Source organism: Phyllostomus discolor, chromosome 3 (genome assembly GCF_004126475.2).
Source record: "Phyllostomus discolor isolate MPI-MPIP mPhyDis1 chromosome 3, mPhyDis1.pri.v3, whole genome shotgun sequence".
In the NCBI taxonomy this organism is placed as follows: domain Eukaryota; kingdom Metazoa; phylum Chordata; class Mammalia; order Chiroptera; family Phyllostomidae; genus Phyllostomus; species Phyllostomus discolor.
Genome location: NC_040905.2, coordinates 187,235,406 through 187,254,613, shown reverse-complemented (window position 1 = coordinate 187,254,613; position 19,208 = coordinate 187,235,406). Strand labels below are relative to the sequence as shown.

Sequence of the window (19,208 nt, the reverse complement as noted above, 5' to 3'; positions counted from 1 at the left end):
TGGCCGTGGAGCTGGAAGGCCCTAGAAGGCTGCAGAACTCAGATCCTCCCTCCAGTTCTCTCCCTTTGACTCAGCAATGCCTCTTTTTAGGGAGGATGTGCTGCCTGAATGAGCACAACGGGCTCTTGTCATACTTCCTTTTGCAGCAGGCTCACTGCGCCCAGACCTCCAGTTGGCTCCAGGAGGCAGGGAGAAATGAAAGACGCAAGTGCGTAATGATTGTACCGGGCAAGGGAGTCCTTTCTGGGTGGACTGGTGCGGCACCCCCAGGGAACCAGGGCTCTGCGCTCCTCCGCCCTCAGATGCCTCACTGCGGAAGACCCGCGGAATCTCCCAGACTTGGGGCGCACCTCTGTGAGACACCAGGGAGCTGTGAGTGGGTGTGTTAATGCCGAGCACATTTCTTGCACTGCTTTCATGGGCTTAGTAGTGAACCAAATGTGAAGCAAACTTAGGAGAAAATTATGTAGGTTTGGTGGTCTGGCATACCTCACTGCTCTTCCTCTTTCTTTTCCTCCTTCCCCTTTTCCTCCTTCTCTTCTCCTTTTCCTCTAGCTTCCCTTCCTCCTGACCCTCCTGTCTTTCCACCCTCCCATTGCTCTCTTCTGTTTTGCACAACTCAAATATTCCTGGATGTTCATGTGTGCAAATAGAGCATGCGAAGAGACACAACCCTGCAATAAAAGTTATTAGAAAGTAATTCTGATTTTCACCTAATTCTTCCAAGTTGTTGTGGTTTGAATGGTATCCCCCAAAACTCGTATGTTGAAATCCCTAACCGCTAGCATCTCAGAACTTGACCTTATTTGAAGACAGAACCTTTACAGAGGTAGTCAAGTTAAATTGAGGTCAATAGCATGGTCCCTCGTCTTATATGACGCATGTCCTTACAAAGTGGAGAAACTTGGACACAACACCATGTCAATGTGAAGACATTCATCTACAGATCAAGGAGGCCTGGAACAACAGTTCTTTTACTCACAGCTCTCAGAAGGAACCCGCCAAGCACCTTGACTGTGGACTTCTAGCCCCCAGAGAGTGCTCAGGGCCCTACTGTGCCCGGAGACCACGGTCTCTCATCCCCCAATGGTCTCAGGAACTCGCCCCTTCCCTATGCTGGCTGCTCCCCAGTAACTTAAATAAAAGGCTCCATGCGAGCTGCATTATAGTGTAATTCATTTCCCAGCTTTAACCACTGAGAGCCTCTGCTCAGAGCATGCTGGCTGTGTCCCCCGCTCAGAGATGCCTGGAACTACAGCCCGAGCCACAGGACCTGCAGGATTCTCTGGGCTAAGGCAGCCGTCATGCAGGTGAGGATCTGACTGGTCAGGCTTTCAGACTTACTGCACATGACTCAAGAAACAACAGTCTAGCAATCCCTATTTGGAAACAAAGGGACACAAAATGTGGTCCACACACACAACGGAATATTATTCAGCCTTAAAAAGAAAGGAAATTCTGACACCTGCTACAGCATGAACCTTGGGGGCATGGTGTTCAGTGGAACAAGTCGGTCACAAAGAGACATAATACTGCAGGATTCCACTTACACGAGGTGCTGAGAGTCAAGTTCATAGAGACGCAAGTGAAATGGTGGTGCCAGGGCCCGGGGGGCAGTCAGAGAGGTTGCTGCCGGGCGGCTTTAGCTACAGTTGGTAAGACAGAAGAGTACTGGAGAAGGTGGCAGTGACAGCTGCGCAACCACACGAGTGTGCCCGACACCACTGGCGCGAGCACTTAGAATGGGTAAGATGGTGCGTTTTATGTCGTGTATTTTACAATTTTCGAAAATTGAGAAAGAAAGGAACAGCTTGAACACAAAGACTGTATTAGCACTCTATCATCAGAGCCAGAAGTACATTTCTGCCCAACCCCCCGTTTTCCTTCTGCTGAACGAAGCATCTCCTTGCTCTGCTACTACAAAACAGCATTTTCTTACAGATTTCGAGCTTGGAAAATTCAGTGACTTTCCCCTCTCAGTCCACGAGAGACACTGGAGGCAGACAGGGAGGGTAGCAGCGCTGTGTGGTGAAGAGAATGCACCCCTGGCAACCCAACAGCTCCCCCCAGTGGCTTCAGCAGCTCCCTGGGCAAAAACAGGCCCCTCTGGTCAGTGGAACAGACTTCTTTTTGATTAAGAGCATAAATTTTAGCTGTTTTTTGTAGCACCAACCTGAATATCGGGGGCGGGGGGGGGGGAATCCATTATAGAATCTACCTCTCATCTTTAATTTCTTCCAAATGAAATGGAGACATTTTCCCCGGAATTTCAAAATGCACATACCTACCTCATAAAATAAGCAATTCCCAGGATCCAAAGGAATCAATTTTTCATTATTTTTTTGCTAGTACCCCATTTGTTAGGATTTATAAGAGCACACTCACCCATACATTGCCCTAATAAATCTTTTTTAAAGATACATATTTTCATCATTTAAATTTGATACTATGGACCTAATTTACTTTACAGCCAGGACTTAAGAAAAACACAGTGAAACTGCTTAACTGTTCTAGGAATTTTTTTTGTTTACAAGAACGCCATTTTCAAAATTACCTGTTTTTTAACTAATATACTCTTTCTCATGTTGTGATTCCGCTGGACAACTACGGGGATTTCACATGGATCTCTCACTCCTCAGAACACCTGGCTTAGAGTCCCAGACGTGTGGGGTCTGCACCTGTGAGCCGTTCCTGGCACTTCCCAGGGTCTCCCAGAAACTGAGTGCATATGCCCAGAATGGCAAGCATAAACTAAGTGAAACCTCAAAAATTTTTAATTTTTGAATGGAATTATATCAATCAGTTTAGAAATGCTGATATCTTACTCTGAATAGAACGATCTTTAATTTTCAAAATGAAAATAAAATTTTATTTGAAAAATCCAACTTAACAAACGAATTCTTTCAAAACAGGTTTGGCGACAAGTGATAAATATATGGACACCCCTGGTCTACACTCACAGAATTAGAAACTGAGAGAAAAGGCAAAAATGTTGTCTATGGTTTTGGAGACAAAGAACAGAACGAGCAAACGCTTCATCCCAGATTTCCAATTTCCGACTCCCAGGACTTTCCCCTGGGCGCCAGCTGCCTCGGAGCACAGACCTGCCTACTGGAGCCGAAGGCATGCTCCTTGACAACCACACGATGCCCAAAAGGACCATCACTGGGACAGAGAGACCTGGAAGAACACAAGCCAAGGCCAACTACAGTGCCTTGGATTCGAATGACTGCGTGGCCATATAAAGAACTGCCAGCCCACCCCAAGAAACAATCTCCACGACACACGTTTTCTGCACATTTACTTATAACTGAAAGGCAGAGAGATCAGGGGCCCTAACAGTCAGGCATCAACAATCAGACTTGGTATAAATGAACTAAAAAGTTTATTAGCCATACAAAAAAAACTGATTCCTTAAAATCAATTCTCGTTAAGTTCCCTGTAAAACAGTAAACTTACAGAAAATTTCTTTCTCATGAACAGAAAACCACTATGCTTTTGGTCCAAGATATATTGGGGCTGTTTTTTCCTTCTTCAGATGACAGACAGATGGATGCAGCCAAATCTACGAACGAGTGTACTTGCCCCAAATGTGCAACATAAACACAGAAGCGATGAACAGAAGACTCATGACCAATACTGGAACAGGGCCACTGAAAATAAGAAGAAAAGGCACGCTTACTTTTAACAATAATACATCACCGTACTTCTAATACTAAACATTGCCTGGTGGGGGGAGAAGAGCACCTAAGAAGAGCATTCAAGAATATTATTTACCTCATTTAAAATATTTCCAAAATTATTATTGTGGATATGTTGAAGGGGTTTAGACAGCATTGTGGTTATTTAGCTAGGAGGAATCTTTACCTTTTAGTAAAACATAACTAAAATTACACAAATAAAATGATCTGATGTCTTGAAGACACGATCTCTCTAACTTCACATATTCATTATTTTCCATAAAAAAAAATCAGAAAAATTTCCCCAAACTCTTTCGGTGCAAATGATCCAATTATAAAACGATTTCAAAGTAAGACTTATTTAAAGACAGCCTTCAATGTGTAGCCTCAATGTACAAGGTCTGCAAAGACGAGAATCGTAGGTTACAAAGTGTTTTCAAATATATGATCCCATTGATAAACTCGTGACATAGGCAAAACAAACATTTATCTCATAAATAAGTACAGCTGAGGCCAGAGAGATTATTACTTGCTGGAGAGCACATAGCCAGAAGGAAAGGAGATATGAACTCAGGTTTCCTGATTTCACATATTTCTCGTTTTACTGCTTTAAGATTCCCATCTTCAAAGACCAAACATTTCAGGCAACATGTGTTAAGTCTGATTCATACTTATGAGTTTATTAGAGGAAGGAAATAGACTTTCCTCTCCGGCCCAAGGGCCCTGCCTTCCTGACTCTTCCTGCCAACCTCAGTTTTGGGAATTCGAGATGTCACCTCCCCTCCCGGGTACAACTGGGGCATGCACAGTGGAAAAGACCCCAGAATTCTTTGCACCCAAGGCAGTGGATGAACCCCGCAGCACAGTGGAGTAACAGAGTCCACTGGTGGACAATAAACAATGCACAGAAATCAATGTCCTTGCTACGCTATTTTGTTCTTTCAGAATCTGTACAATTACAGGAGTAAACAAATTTAAGAATACACGGGAGCAGATCTGCACCGTGCTGCCTGAATCAAAGCCCCTGCGTTATAGCAGCGTGAGAGCCACGTCAGCCACAGAGCACAACGCTGAGAGGGCAGCTCTCAGGGCCCAAGGGCCGAGTGTGCAAACCCACCCTGCCACGCATGAGCTGTGACTGTGGCTGCTTCCCACCTTCTCCAAGCCTCGGTGTCCTCATCAGTCAAGTATGAGTAATCACAGCACTTCTCTCCTAGGGTTACTAAGGTACTAAGCAAATTAAAACACAACCAATGCAGGTTTACAATAAGCTCCCAGGAAATGCTACTATTTTCAAACCGAGAAAAATTCTAAACTCCTACAAACAGCCAAGAACAAACTCTGAGATGTTCCTTGACTGCTCCAAGGCGTGGATTTGTGGATACAAACCCCCTATTGTGTCCTTTTACCATCTCTCTGATGTGCCCACACTGCGCTTCCTGACACTCCAGGGACCAGTCCGAGTGATTCCTGGGAGAGCCCTAGCAGCAGCCCCGGGGCAGGTGGCACTGGCCAGGCTCGCCCACAGGCAACAGCTTTCACCAGCTTCTCGAGAAGGGCTTGAAAGGAGTCTCCCGCCCCTGGAGGCCCTAAAGAGCAGGGGCTTCAAAACTTCTCTCTGAATACTCAAAAAAAAAAATCACCTTTAACAAAGACAAGAGGTTGTCTGGATGCTGCCGACTCATAAATCCAATGCCAAGACCTACTCTTCCTGAAGGCATCCTCACCTTACCACACAAGTCTTTAATTTGTGGTCCAAGCCAAGCTATTGGTCAAGTTAATTAAACTAATCCAGATAAACCTAATTTTGTCTCCCTTCTACCAGACAGACAGATGGAAAACGGGATCGAACGTCAGAATATCTGATTCCAGCCCTGGCTAGCTTGTCTCAGGACACAGCTCTGCCTCCCTAAGGCCAAGCCTCTCAGTCTCCAGCGGGAGGTGAGGAAGAGCTGTCCCCACCCTCCCCACCCACCAGGCTGGTCGGGAAGCCACTGCGGGCGGAGTCCTAGGGACCTGTGGGGTTAGGTGTGCCATGTAGTGCTAGAAACCTGGAAAGTGAGGTGAGACAGGCACAGGCGTCCCCCCAAATGTCCATTTCCTACCACGTAATGAGCATTCCGAGACCCAAGAACTTGGAAAGGGATACATTTACCCTCCAGGGTCGACTCACCAACCACAAAAGGCAAGAAGGCCAGAGAACTTTTGGAAACACAACGTAATGCAAAAACTTCCATTAGGCTGTAATGGTATCAGCTTATGCTTCCAGGAGAGCTTTGAAAAACCACGCACCTCCTATTCAAATGGCTACTCCTATGTCTCAGTGAGCGACAAGGACACCCACACTGATGAAGAGCAACTTCATCTAATGATGCGGTTTTCCCTCCGGTGCCCTCTGCTCCCATCGGTTACCCTGGCACAACCACATGATGCTCTTCCCTCGCTTTCTGTCTGCCTGAGAAGGGGGTGCCATGGCAGCCCCTGACTACATGGGTGACATGTGGACAACAGACCAAGCCCAGCACGCCCGGCACAAACAGGGCCGCTGTGCAGAGCGAACTTCATCACAGCCAGCACCACAGGCGGCGGCGGAGGGCGGCAGTGCCCCCACGCAGCCCTGCGGTGCGGACGGAACACCAGGTCGGCTCCCGACACTTACACTTTGAGGCCCGGCGAGTCCTCCGTGTAGAAGCGCCACATCCCCCCAGTGCCCGCTGAGGTCGTGCGGCCCGCACTCCTCGTCCCGCAGCTGGCATTTTTCCTGTTGAGGGAAAAAATGTCACAAACCGCTTTTCATAGAAACCTTTGTGCTGGCATTATATCATAGGCTACCATCACATTGGTAAAGAACCAAAACAAGAGAAAACTTTTCCTTTGGTTAGTATACCCCGAACTGTCTTCACGCTACCAGGAACTGAGTACCTGCCATAGGCTAGGGCATGCAACAACCCTGGAAAAGTTACCATTTCTGTTTTATAAGGGAGGAAAATGAGGCCCAGAAAAGGGCTTAGGTGGGTTAAACAAAGTGCCCACCTAAGGCCACATGGGCAACAGGTGGCTGAGCTGGGCCAAGGACCTACTTCGGACTCCAGAGCCCACCCAGCTGCCCAAACACATGGGCAACACATGGACAAATGTTTCAATTTCTCTTCGCGTGAACTTCTGTGAAGTCGAGTAGGAAATCCCTGCTTTAAAAGGCCCTGAATCTACGTACAGCCAGCCTTTGAACAACACAGGTTTGGTTTCAGCTGTGTAGGTCCACTTACACGGAGTTCTTTCTCCCCCAGACCATAAACGCCTCTTCTCTCCTTTATGACTGTCTTAATAACGCTGTCTTCCCTCTAGCTTGCTGTACTCTAATAATACAGTGTATAACATGTGTTAATCACCTCTGGTGTTGGCAAGGCTTCTGGTCAACTGTAGGTTAGCAGCAGCTAAGGTTTGGGGGGGTCAGAAGTTATTCGTGGATTTTTGACTGCCCTTAACCTCCATGTTGTTCAAGGATCCACTGTAATATGATTTTTAGATTACTCTAAAATGTTTAAAATTACTGTATTTACTATAAAAGAGACAAAAATATTAAGTTTTAACTATAACCCAGGTCCCGAAATGGAACGCACGTTTTACAAAGCCTTATTTGGTTATTTGGTTACGTTTTCACTGTTGTGAGAGGCTGCAGTTCGTGGACAGAGGTACACCACCCCCCCAACGGGTCCCTCACCAGGAGACCAGGGCCGGGGAAATGGGCTGCGGGGCGCAGGCAGTCCTGGCGCCCAGATGCAGCGGACAGCACAGCACCACACCCAGGCCTGCCCCTCCCTCCTCAGTCACTGGGAGTCACTGCTCTCCCACCAAGCACTACTGCGACCCGCCCGATTCTCGTCTTGCCTGGGTGCTCCAGCACCACAACCTGAGTGAGTGATGCAGGGGGAGCAGTCAGAAGAAAGCCTCCTCAGCCTGTCCGTCACCAACTCAGAAGCCCTGGGTGAGGGAGAGGGACAGCGCTGTCCCATCACTGCCCCTTATTGTTTCCCAAATCCCAGCATGCCCTCTCTCACGATCCCAATCCTCGTATCTGTGGGCTACTGGTTCCGGGTTTTGGAAAAGAGAAGGGCATACAGGGAGAAGACAGAGTGGAAACCTTGTCCCTACCATCTCCTCTCACTGCCCTCCCAAATCGGACCCTAACCCCCACCTCGCCCGGCCATGGCCTTTACCCCACACCCTAACGCAAGAAGCACCGGTCCAGAGCTCGGGCGGCTTGCCCTGCGGCACGAGGTGGAAGAAAGGAGTCGTGGCTGCACCTCAGGTTCCAGGAAAAGACCTGTCTGACTTCATGCTGGAACCCTGGGAGCAATCAGTGTCACATGTGTCACATAACGATTTGGGGCTACTGCTCTACAGAGATATTTCAGCTACATTAATTACAGGTTGCATGGTGTGGCCTGGGAATGTGTAACTCACCTGCAGGACCGTTTGTGATAGAATGGGAAAACTGATTGTAAACTTCAGCAAGCACACTGCACAGGGGTTTACAGAGTAGTCCACACACCGGGAAGAGCTTTCATACAGAGATACACAACGTCGTTTAGTCCGTGGGGGAGGTCCCTGAAATTTCCTCCCTGTTCATGAAAGGGAACCTGAGCTGGTGAGTCATGGGCTGAACCAGGAGGCCCGGGACCGGGTGCTGCCCACGATTCTCCCAACCTCCCAACCCTAGATCCTGTCTGCAAAGTCTCCTGGAACTACAGGAAGTCGAAAGGATTAGTTTGGCCTTTTTAAAGATTTCTCATATCTACTGACACAAGGAACACAAAGAGGCCTTGAAAGTCAGGACCCCTAGAAATACCGAAAAGCACTCAAAATACCTCCCATACTTCACCCCCAACCCTGCCCCCTGGGAAGTAGGTTGAGGTTAACGGAACCCATTTTAATCTCTATTTGGGGTCTATTTTACCCTTTTTTACTGGCCACTGTGTAACTGCCTCCCTCTTCCTACACCGTAACAGGATGGTTTTCACAACTGACCTTTTATGGACTGTGTACTAACAGGATGGCCTCCCGGCTGTTCCTCAAAGCCAAGCTCGTTCCTGCCTCAGGGTCTTCACACTTAACCATTCCTTTTGTCTAGGCAGGAGCCTATTCCTTCCTGACCGCTGCATGGTTTCCTCCCTGGCTTCTTACAGGCCTCCACTTAGAGGTCCCCTACCCTGAAAACCCTAGCTACAACAGCTACATGCCCACCCCCCAACCCCACCGCTCTCTACCCCCACCCAGCCTCACTTTTCTTCATAGCTCTTCTTGCCTGAAATTACACTATTTCTTTCTTTGCCTGTCTCCCACACTGAAATGTAGAGTTTATTTGGTCAAACCCTGACTAGCTGCTCACAGATATAGCCTCCGAGCCAGAAGAGTGCCTGGCATGTTGCCCCAATAACTATGTGATGGTTATCTTAATATCCCTGACTATTCTCTCATTTTAATATCCCTGATTCCCATTAATCCTCCTTGAATGCCATGGAGCTTTTTACAGCTTTACAGTTTACAGTGCACTACTGCTCCTTTCCCTCCTCACAGCCATCTTCTGTGCTACACTGGAAAGAGCAAGGGCTTCTCCACCCTGGACCGGACCTGACCTGGCGTGAACTCCCTCACCGAGTCTCCTCCCAGGTGCTGCCTCGACTGCACCACGGAGCACGGAGAGAGAATGTGAAACGGCACACTTCGTAACCCAAAGCATCATCTTCAACTTTTTAAACCATTAGCGTCAACTTTTTCAGAGATTTACAAAGCAGGGATGTATTCTTAGCCGACACCTATTACGTTACAGGCACTATGTAACACTTAAAGAGTGCCAAAACGGTAGAAGGGGAACGCCACTGTCTCTCTCAACACACACACCCAGGATCTGTCTAGTTACATCAGTCGCAGCTGGACTGGACCCTGAGGCCGTCAACACCCACAACCTGAAAAGCTGCCATCTGTCCTCAAATGTTTACGTTTCTCCATTTCCTCTGTGCAGCAGCCATCTCACTCTTATCAAGTAAGTGTGCTATTTCATTATCTTTACATTTGGTAAATGTGTGATATCTCTTTTTTTCTTCTTTAAAAATTCTGAGATGGCCAGACTTCCCTGCCTCGGTACTACCAGTTCTTGTGAACCAGACCCACCTGAGGAGCCCTGCCCTGCTGCAGGACATGCTTTCCATCTCAGCACAAAGGACACATGAAACCCAGGGTGGAAGGGGACAGCAGCCCAAACCATACAACCTCAACCGCAGCCTGGCACACTGTCCAGCAGGTCTGTCCTAGCCTCCCCCTAAACATCTCAGCGACAAGGAACTCTCCATTGTTTGGGGTAACTCCACCATTTCTCAGAGCTATATCAGAACTGCTTTCCTCTGAGCAAAAATGTGTCTCCTGTAAGTTCAAGTTGTTAGTTTTGTATCTACCTACTGTAGCCACAGGAAGAATCTCACCATTCCTCACATCCTTATGAACAGTTTTCATGTATCTCCTCAAGGTCTTACCCTCTCAGGATAAAACCCCACTTGTTCCTTCAAGAGTCCCAAGACACCAGGGTTGCTTGACTCCTTCCTTCCTTCATCATTTGTTGTGCTGAGCCTCACAGTAGCACAGAGATCGACTTGGGCAGCTTCCACCAAAGTCTAATACCGAAATAAATGCTGTTACCACATTATGAATGAAGTGCTTTGAGAGCAAAAGGGAAAAGTAGCTATTGCTACTTTTGGAGACAGGGAAGGCCTCAAGAGGAAATAACCTCTGAGCTTAGTCTTGAGAGAATAAATAGAAATTGTGGGAGTGTGTTGGGGAGGGAAGGATATTCATAAAACAGTAACAAGTTCACTATTGCTGGATCACAGGAGATAGAGAGAAAAGAAGCTGTTAGACTGAAAAAAATTATCACAAACCTTGTTATCCTTTTGTTTAATAAAAAGAAACTAAGCGGATGAGTAACAGAACCAGAGCACAGGATGGACTGGTGAGGAAATGACCAGGAGAATACAATAGTTATGGACAAAACGCCAAAGACTAAATGAGAGAAGTTGATGGCTAAACTGGGGCAATAGCGATGAAGAGAGAAAGAAATGATGAGCAGGTTTTTGTGTGCAACTCAAAGTCTGACAAATAGCTGGACAGAGAGAGGGCATCAGGGAAACTCAAGATGCCGCTGAAGTCTTGGCTTTGGGGACCGAGTGCAGAGCAGTGCCATATGGAACTGGTAAAGAAACGTCACTGGGAGCGGGACTGGGATGAGAGGACAAGTCATGTGAATTGAGCGCGTACGGGACCTCCGGGTAGAAATGTGAGTGCAAAGCTCAGGGCCAGCGACACCAGCTCAATGACATCAGTTTGCTCAGTTGTCTCTGACCCAATTCCAGTTCTAGTCTTTTTTTAAGTGGCAGCCATTACTCCCACGACTACGTCATTCAAGGCTCGTTCTGTCCTTATAAACCTTAATATCCCGGTGTCTCCTTCTCAGAATCAGGGGATTCTCGGGCCCCATCTCTCCCGGCCCACAGCCAAGAGGGTCGCATGGGTCCTTACCTCTGCCGGACTGTGGAACCCGCCGCCCGGGCTGCCACTGCTTTACTGGGAGAGCGTCCTGAGGAGCCCACGTTAGTGCCACTGGGGGTCGGACCAGGCTGTGGAGAGAGACAAGAAGACAGACGGGTGAGCGCCGCCCGCCGGGCCCCAGACCCCAGGCCCTGACAGCAAAGATGGGCACCTGCACGGGAGGGTGGGGAAAGCAAGAGAGCCTCGGAAGAAGGGCAAGGCGTAAGGGAGAAGTCGGGGCGCCTGGGACAGACGGGGACTAAGGAGGAGCAGCGGAGGTCGCCATACCATGCTGGGAGCTGGAGGGTGGCAGGGCACCGGAACAGACCGCTGGAAAGCGCTGGAGCACTCAAAGGACCAGCGCCTGCAGAACCTGGTTCAGGAACCCGTTCAGGCCCCGCCCTCAGACCTGCTGGCCGGGTCTCAGACTCCAAGGACGCCTGGGTTGCCCTACTATATGCCTGTAAAAATTTGCTACCGGCGACATGGTCGGCTGCTCTGTGGGAAGTGCAGACCTTCCGTCTTCTTCCTTTAGATCACAGCGGCCTTCATAGAGTCCAATTTCTACCAGAAGGAGGACATGTATGTCCATGATCAGACGAAAACTTTTCTCCGGCAGTTACTAGGCGCCCACGAATTTGCGCTGATGTGGCCTATGCAACGCAGGCGCCACGGGGCGTAGTCAGGCGGGGCCTGCTAGGAGCCCGGAAAGGAGTCTGCGCGCTAGGGCCCAAGGGTGTGGGAAGCCGGCGAGAAATCCGGGCCATGGGGGACCACAACATTCAGGATAAAGGGGGTTCCCGCCCGTCGGTGCTGTTCCTGCACCCAGACCTGGGCGTGGGCGGCGCCGAGCGGCTGGTGCTGGACGCGGCGCTGGCGCTGCGGGCGCGCGGATGTGCAGTGAAGATCTGGACCGCCCACTACGACCCCGGCCACTGCTTCGCCGAAAGCCGCGAACTGCCGGTCCGCTGCGCCGGGGACTGGCTGCCTCGCAGCCTGGGCTGGGGCGGCCGAGGCGCCGCGGTCTGTGCCTACGTGCGCATGATTTTCCTGGCGCTCTACGTGCTGTTCCTCAGCGACGAGGAGTTCGATGTGGTCGTGTGCGACCAGGTGAGGTGACACAGCGGGTCCGTCGCCGCGCCTCGGTTTTTCACTGCGGAGGGCGCAGTGCCTGACCTCTGATGACCTCTTCCGGTCTGCCGTTGGGAAAGATTGGAGCTGATCAGGAGAGATCGGAGCTGGGAGTGATCGTAGTTCTCGAACTTCAGTGTGGACACATTTAAGTTGCACGTTATAGGGCCCCACCCTGACAAGTTTTCATCCTTTCACCCAGGAGCGTGAGACGGGGCCCGAAATCTGCATTTTTTCTCTGGCACAGGGGGTGATTCTGAAGCAGAGGGGCCTTGGGGCTTGCTGTAAGAAACGCAGGCATTAGAAGTCAGCCTTGAGTCAGCTTTTACTTCTGAGTAACTCGTCCATTTGCCTTCATTGCATTATTTCTGTTGACACTACTTTTAGGCCACGTGCATCACACTGTCTGTAGCCGTTGCAGCCAGGTAACCCCGCCCCTCAGCAGTGTCAGGTGTTAAAATATCAAGCTAAACATGTCATGTCCCCATTAAAACTTTACATGGCTCTTCATTAATCCTTATTGAAAAGTTCAAATTCTTTTGCTTGATAAAGTACCCCCACCTGGATCTGGGCTGTAGCTCTTCTGCACCCTCGCCCCCAAAAACATTTTTATTTTAAAAAGTAACACTTATGTGGGCCTCTCATAGTGTGCCCATGCCAGAGTAAATTGCAACCTCGAACCATTGCCCAGCCTCCTTATCTGTGGGCTGTGAGCACTGAAGGGGGTTGTACAGTGTGGGGAAAAAAAAGTAACATTTACCAGGAATAAAAAAGACCAATAGTATAAAAGTATAATGTAAAAGCCCCGTCCCAGTTCCTCTCCTTAAAGGTAGCCACAGTTAACAGTTTTCTCCTGTACCCTTGCAGAAATTCTTTACAGCTACACCAGCATATCTACTATTGAACAGCTTGGGGGGGGGGTGCTCCCCACCTAAAATTTCTGTTTTGAACATCCTTGTATATCAGTATTAGAGATTAACTTCCTTCTTCTTAGTGTCTGAAAAATCTGCTCTTTTTTTTTTTAATGTACCACAATTTATCCATTCTTTGACGCTAACATTTTGACCAGTTTTTTGTGAATAGATCAGTTTTGTAATGAACATCCTTGTACTTTCCTTTGTGCTTCTGCAAGTACCGGTATGCCCTTCAGGTAACTCCCCATAAATAAAATCGGTAGGTCCAAGAGTTGTTCGTTTTAAATGTCAGTAGCTGTTGCCAGGTGTGACCTCCGAGGACGTGTGTCACTCCACTTTCCCTTACACAGGATGCAGCCTTCGTGCTCTGCGGCACGATGAATGTTACCGCCGACCGCTCCAGTCTTTGCCACACCGCAGGGGGAAATGGAGTCACGTTTGTGTCTGTATTCCTTTAACTATCACTCCTGAGTTACTTTTCATCATTCTTGCTTATGTAGGAGATACTTCATTTTCCAAACACCCTGCATGTCTGACTGGTTAATAAACACGAGTCAGCTAAGACTGCAGCAGGTAGAGGAAAAACTGAGCGTGGAAGTAGGGGAGAGCCGGATTCAAATTCCATTTAGCTGCTACTTTCTCACTAAGTAGCTGTAGATAAATGCCTCAGTATCCCTAAAGCTCACCTTCAGGTGTTACATGAGCTGGAGATTAAGTGATTTGTAAAATATCTAACAGGAAAGTCTAGTAATGCCAGCATGTAGTTCATGCCCACTAATGATTATGACTAATATCTACTTGAGCACATACTACATGCTAAATTCTTAAGCCTTTGACATACCCCATTGCATTTAATAATCACAAAAAGCATACAGGTTTTTGGTACTATAATTGTCACCATGTCACAGAAAAGGAAATTGAGGCCCAGAGAGGTGGATTACTTGATCGTGGTCACACGGCTAAGAGTCAGACCCTAGCGATCTTGATTCCAGAGCCTTCACTCAAAACTAAATAGTTCATTCAGTCCCTCAGGAGAAATATACTGGAGCTGCTGTGTCCAGCATGGGAGCCACCGGCCACAGGTGACTGTTGAGCACTTGACATGTGGCTAGTCTGCACTGAGATGTGCTGTAAGTGTAAAATACACAAATTAATTGAACAATTTGAAAAATTTTAATGTGGCTACTAGATTTTTATTTCTATTGGGCAATAGTATTATGGAGGAAACACTGCACTTGCAGCTTTAAATGTTGCGCACACATCCAGAAAACATCGGCCAGCCTTCAGTACTGGGTGAGAGTCCGGGAGCACAAAGCAGAATGAGGCACTGCCCACGAGGAGCCCACAGACCAGGAGGCAGGGTGGGCGTCTGCTCTTTTGGTTCAGTTGAAGTTTAGGTGACCAGTCACTCTCTCTGTTGTTGATTTTTGCTTTGGCTAGGTGTCTGCTTGTATCCCAGTGTTCAAGCTGGCCAGACGGCGAAAGAAGATCTTGTTCTATTGTCACTTCCCAGATCTGCTTCTCACCAAGAGGGATTCTTTTCTCAAACGCCTGTACAGGGCCCCGATCGACTGGCTGGAAGAATACACCACAGGCATGGCCGACTGCATCCTGGTCAACAGCCGGTTCACAGCGGCCGTCTTTAAGGAGACATTCACATCCCTGTCTCACAGGGAGCCCGACGTTCTCTACCCGTCTCTGAATGTCACCAGCTTTGACTCAGCTGTCCCTGAAAAACTTGATGATCTAGTCCCCAAGGGAAAAAAGTTTCTGTTCCTCTCCATCAACAGGTACGAAAGGAAGAAAAATCTGACTCTGGCACTGGAGGCCCTGGTGAAGCTGCGTGAAAGACTGACATCCCAAGACTGGGACAAGGTTCATCTGATCATGGCCGGTGGGTATGACGAGAGAGTCCTGGAGAACGTGGAACACTATCAGGAACTGAAGAAAATGGTCCAGCAGTTTGACCTTGACCAGTCTGTAACCTTCCTGCGGTCTTTCTCAGACAAACAGAAAATCTCCCTCCTCCATGGCTGCACGTGCGTGATTTACACACCAAGCAATGAGCACTTCGGCATCGTCCCTCTGGAGGCCATGTACATGCAGTGCCCGGTCATTGCTGTTAATTCAGGTGGGCCCGTGGAGTCCGTCGTCCACAGTGTCACGGGGTTTCTGTGTGAGCCTGACCCAGCACGCTTCTCAGAAGCAATAGAAAAGTTCATCCATGAACCTTCCTTAAGAACCTCAATGGGGCTGGCGGGCAGAGCTAGGGTGGAGGAAAAGTTTTCCCCTGAAGCGTTTACGGAACAGCTCCACCAGTATATCACCAAACTGCTGGTGTAATCAGACTTTTTAAGGTCTTCATGCTACATTCATTAATATCATTTTTACAGATTGTATACTCAGTTTTGAAACCATAAAAGAAACCTAGAATCTAGTGCTGAAGAGTATTTAAAAAATGAACTTAATTCTTGAATCTGAGCCACCTTCTTATGTATGACTCCTTTCTGTCTGCTTTTCAGAAAAGCAGTATCTTATGCTATAATAATTCTGAGTCTCATCAGTGTTGATTAACATATAATCCATAGCCCTGGCTGGTGTGGCTCAGTGGATTGAGCACCAGCCCGTGAACTGAAAGGTCGCTGGTTCGATTCCTGGCTGGAGCATGTTGCCTGAGTTGCAGGCCAGGTCCCCAGTTGAGAGGCAACTGATCAATGTTTCCCTCTCTTCCCCTCTCTCTAAAAATAAATAAAATATTTTTTTAAAGAAGATATACATTCCCATGTGTTAATTTTATTTTCTCTAGATTATTGCTGCTCGGCCTATGAAAACGAGTCATATTGTGCCTCAGTTGGTCTTGACAGTTTGTGTGTCTTCATCTGAATTGAATTTGGCATCATAGCAGACTGAGAACAGGGTCACTCTCATCCCCGGAATCAGTGCACCTGAGTGTTCCTTGTCCTCTGCTGGGAAGTTCTGGTTAGTCTTAACCGTTGCCTGGTTCCACAGCAAGGATGTTCTGGGTGGTTGTTGTTTTTTAATAAAGATGATTTTATTGTATCATAGCAAAAGGCAATAAAATACTAAATTTTGGCTTCCGTGATCCATACGTACATAGATTAGGCAGCCAAGCCTGAAGTCAGAAACTAGGAGTAAACTGGCTGTTGAAGTCACACCTGCAGTGTGTATATTGCTTAGGGTTTACTTTGTAACGTCATCCAATTCGTCAGCTTTGTTAACGTGTCTTGCATTAATTAAGATCCTACTAAGTATGAGGCACAAATGCTTTTTACCCTTCAAGGCTGCCTCACACCACGGCTGTGGGGCCCTCCCGACCTTCCACTTGCCTCCCGAGGTGGGAGTGAACTTCCCCTTCCACGGAGTCGGCCCTTTTCATGGCACTGACCAGTCTTACAGTCCATTACATACTTGTTCATTCAGTACAAGTCAATATAGCGCACTTTTCCACAAACCTTTACATTCATTTTTAACAATTTAGCAAAGATCACCAGCCAACAGTTCTACATTAAGCCACTCGAAGAGCACAGACCTGAGAGCCTTGGTCGGATTATGTAATCTCTGCCTCCGCGGCTTCGTCTGTGAGTGGGATACCTGTACCGGTCTGCTTTTCTCGTAAGGTGCTTATGACGGATTACAATACCAAAAAGGAGTTCTTTAAAATGAGAGTGTCAGATATATTGAGTCTAATGGAATATGTTGAGTTTTTTTCCCTTTGGTATTGTGAAACCTTACTGTCCATTAGAGCAGGCCACCTCCATTCTGTGGCACGGTGCATGTGGTTCTCAGAGAACCACAACCTGAGAAAGGCCTGGTGGCTCAGACTGCCGGGTTAGGACAGACGGACTCCGTTCTGATCCGTAACTGATCATGCTCTGACCCATAGCCGGTGCTTCCCCATTGCAGGCACTAAAACATTTGCCCATTTTTTGCAGATCCTTCCAAAACAGGCTACCTGGGTTCATCGGCCTTAAGTTCAACTTGCCCTTGACTGTCTTAAGCCCTAGCAGGTGACAATAAGACCACAGATCTGGGAGAGATGCAGAGCCCTGCCTGCCAGACCCCTGGCTCTTGGGCCCAGAAAGGAACCTTGTCCACAGGAGGTGTTTACAGCTGCCAAAACTAAGCTGAAATTAGAGAAAATGGAAATATGGAACTCTGAAGTGAATTGTCTGACCTTATCAATAGTCATTCTTCCAGCACTTAACTGTGCTGGCCATGATGTAAGATGCATGTCAGGCACCTCACTGCATGCTGGCATTTGCGTGAGGGTAGGTGGTCTTCCCTTTACGTGTGAGCGTGGTTGAGCACCTTGCCTCTGTCACGCAGCCTTGGGAGGTGGGCAGTCTCAAGGCTCTCTGACTCAAAAGTCCATCCATTTTTCCTTCCTTCACTCTGCGTGGGTTCAGTCTCCTGTGTGGTGTTTCTTCAGGGAAACCCCGTCCACAGCACTGCAGTTGCACCTTTCAGGTCCTCAGGCTTAGAAAGGCTTTGCTACTCATTGTCCCTTTTCATCTTCACAGCAATATTGTGAGGTGGGTATGATGATTCCCCGTTTTATACATGAAGAAAGAAGCTCAGAAATGAGAGAATCACCTAAGAGCACACAACTGAAGCGTGAGTGAGCCAGGGTTCCGCCTGACCCGTCCAGGACCGCATGTACCAGAATTCCTCAGCCTGCACCCTTTGGTAGCATAAATGTTCTCTAGTACTTGATGAAATTCAAAAGTACGGCCTTGAGTTGGTGAAGTGAGGGGACACAATGCTCACCCGTCTTCAGATTAGTACCCTGATCCTAAAGATGCTAATGCCCCACACCCACCCCATTGCTGTATCCCAACCCCTGTGAGAATCGCTGGAGCAGACATTGGGTCGTTGGAAGTCCTAGGAGTTTCCGGGGTCCTTTATTTGCACAAAGCAGAAATTCAAGCTACCTTAAAAGGTTCTGAGTTGGGTGTTTGAAAGGATTCAAGCCAGAAAATGCAGTCCTGCTCCAGCACTCTGTCCTTGGCAAGAGGACTGGGTTTTAGGTGGGGCTCATGGTGAGGGTGACCCCCACCTCGTCACCCAGAAACAGTACTACAGGCACATGCGGAAACATCTTGCAAGAAGCACTATTGCCAGGCCAGCCACAGAGGTCATCCAAGACAGACAGAGTCTAGAGGAGCTGCTCAGGGTGCGTGGGGCGGGGGGGATGTTGAGGTTTGACAGGAGGCACAAGTGTAGTGCAGGTGTGACTGGTGGCCTGCCACTCTCCCCAGAATCTCTCAGGCAGAATTAGAACAGTCGGTGAAGAGGATGAACTCAGACTGGCCTTTGGTTTTCTGTTACTTAACCTAGAATCCAACTTTTGAGAAGGTATCCCAATGATGATCATCCTAAAGTCTAAGTTTCCTCCTCTGCTAAATGGGTATAACCAGATCTAAGTAGCCAGTCCCATAGGGTGTTTGTGAAGAATGGACAAATAAGTGTATGAGACGCCCTGGGTGGTTGGGTCAGTGGATGAATGACGGTCTTCGAACCAAAGGGTCGCTGGTTGGATTCCCAGTCAGGGCACATGCCTGGGTTGAGGGCCAGGTCCCCAGTGAGGGGCGCAGGAGAGGCAACCACACACTGATGTTTCTCTCCTTTTTCCTTCCCTTCCCCATCTCTAAAAATGCATAAATAAAATCTTTTAAATAAGAAAATAAATAAATAAGGACATGAGAGGCACTGAATCAGTATGTGAATGACTGAGACAGAGGATGTGAAGCCGGTTTGGAAACTCAGAGTGTCATGAACTTGTGAGGGACGAAGGCAGCCTTTCACGGGCCTGGATGAATTGCTCCCGTCTGTGGCCACCCAGCGAATGCAGCAGTGAGGGTGTGAGGGGGGGGGAGTCACACCC

At 48.2% G+C, this 19,208-nt stretch overlaps 2 protein-coding genes, 1 long non-coding RNA gene and 1 pseudogene across 3 annotated transcripts; 2 read left to right on the top strand and 2 right to left on the bottom strand.

The window, feature by feature from the left end:
• Nucleotides 1–3,368: 3,368 nt before the first annotated feature.
• On the bottom strand, nt 3,369–11,685 carry SEC61B (SEC61 translocon subunit beta). The gene is made up of 4 exons (XM_028518852.2): nt 11,547–11,685; nt 11,250–11,347; nt 6,340–6,441; nt 3,369–3,653 (listed from the first exon to the last, which is right to left on the bottom strand). Exons 1-4 carry the CDS (start codon nt 11,547–11,549, stop codon nt 3,566–3,568), a joined length of 291 nt encoding a protein of 96 aa, XP_028374653.1. The 5' UTR covers nt 11,550–11,685; the 3' UTR covers nt 3,369–3,565.
• Nucleotides 11,686–11,945: 260 nt separating this feature from the next.
• On the top strand, nt 11,946–15,968 carry ALG2 (ALG2 alpha-1,3/1,6-mannosyltransferase). The gene is made up of 2 exons (XM_028513767.2): nt 11,946–12,368; nt 14,744–15,968. Exons 1-2 carry the CDS (start codon nt 12,024–12,026, stop codon nt 15,644–15,646), a joined length of 1,248 nt encoding a protein of 415 aa, XP_028369568.1. The 5' UTR covers nt 11,946–12,023; the 3' UTR covers nt 15,647–15,968.
• Nucleotides 13,036–13,125, top strand: LOC114514476 (annotated as a pseudogene).
• On the bottom strand, nt 13,513–13,918 carry LOC118499743. Its single transcript, XR_004902267.1, has 2 exons — nt 13,811–13,918; nt 13,513–13,668 (listed from the first exon to the last, which is right to left on the bottom strand). It is a non-coding gene; the product is annotated as an uncharacterized LOC118499743 (long non-coding RNA).
• Nucleotides 15,969–19,208: the final 3,240 nt, after the last annotated feature.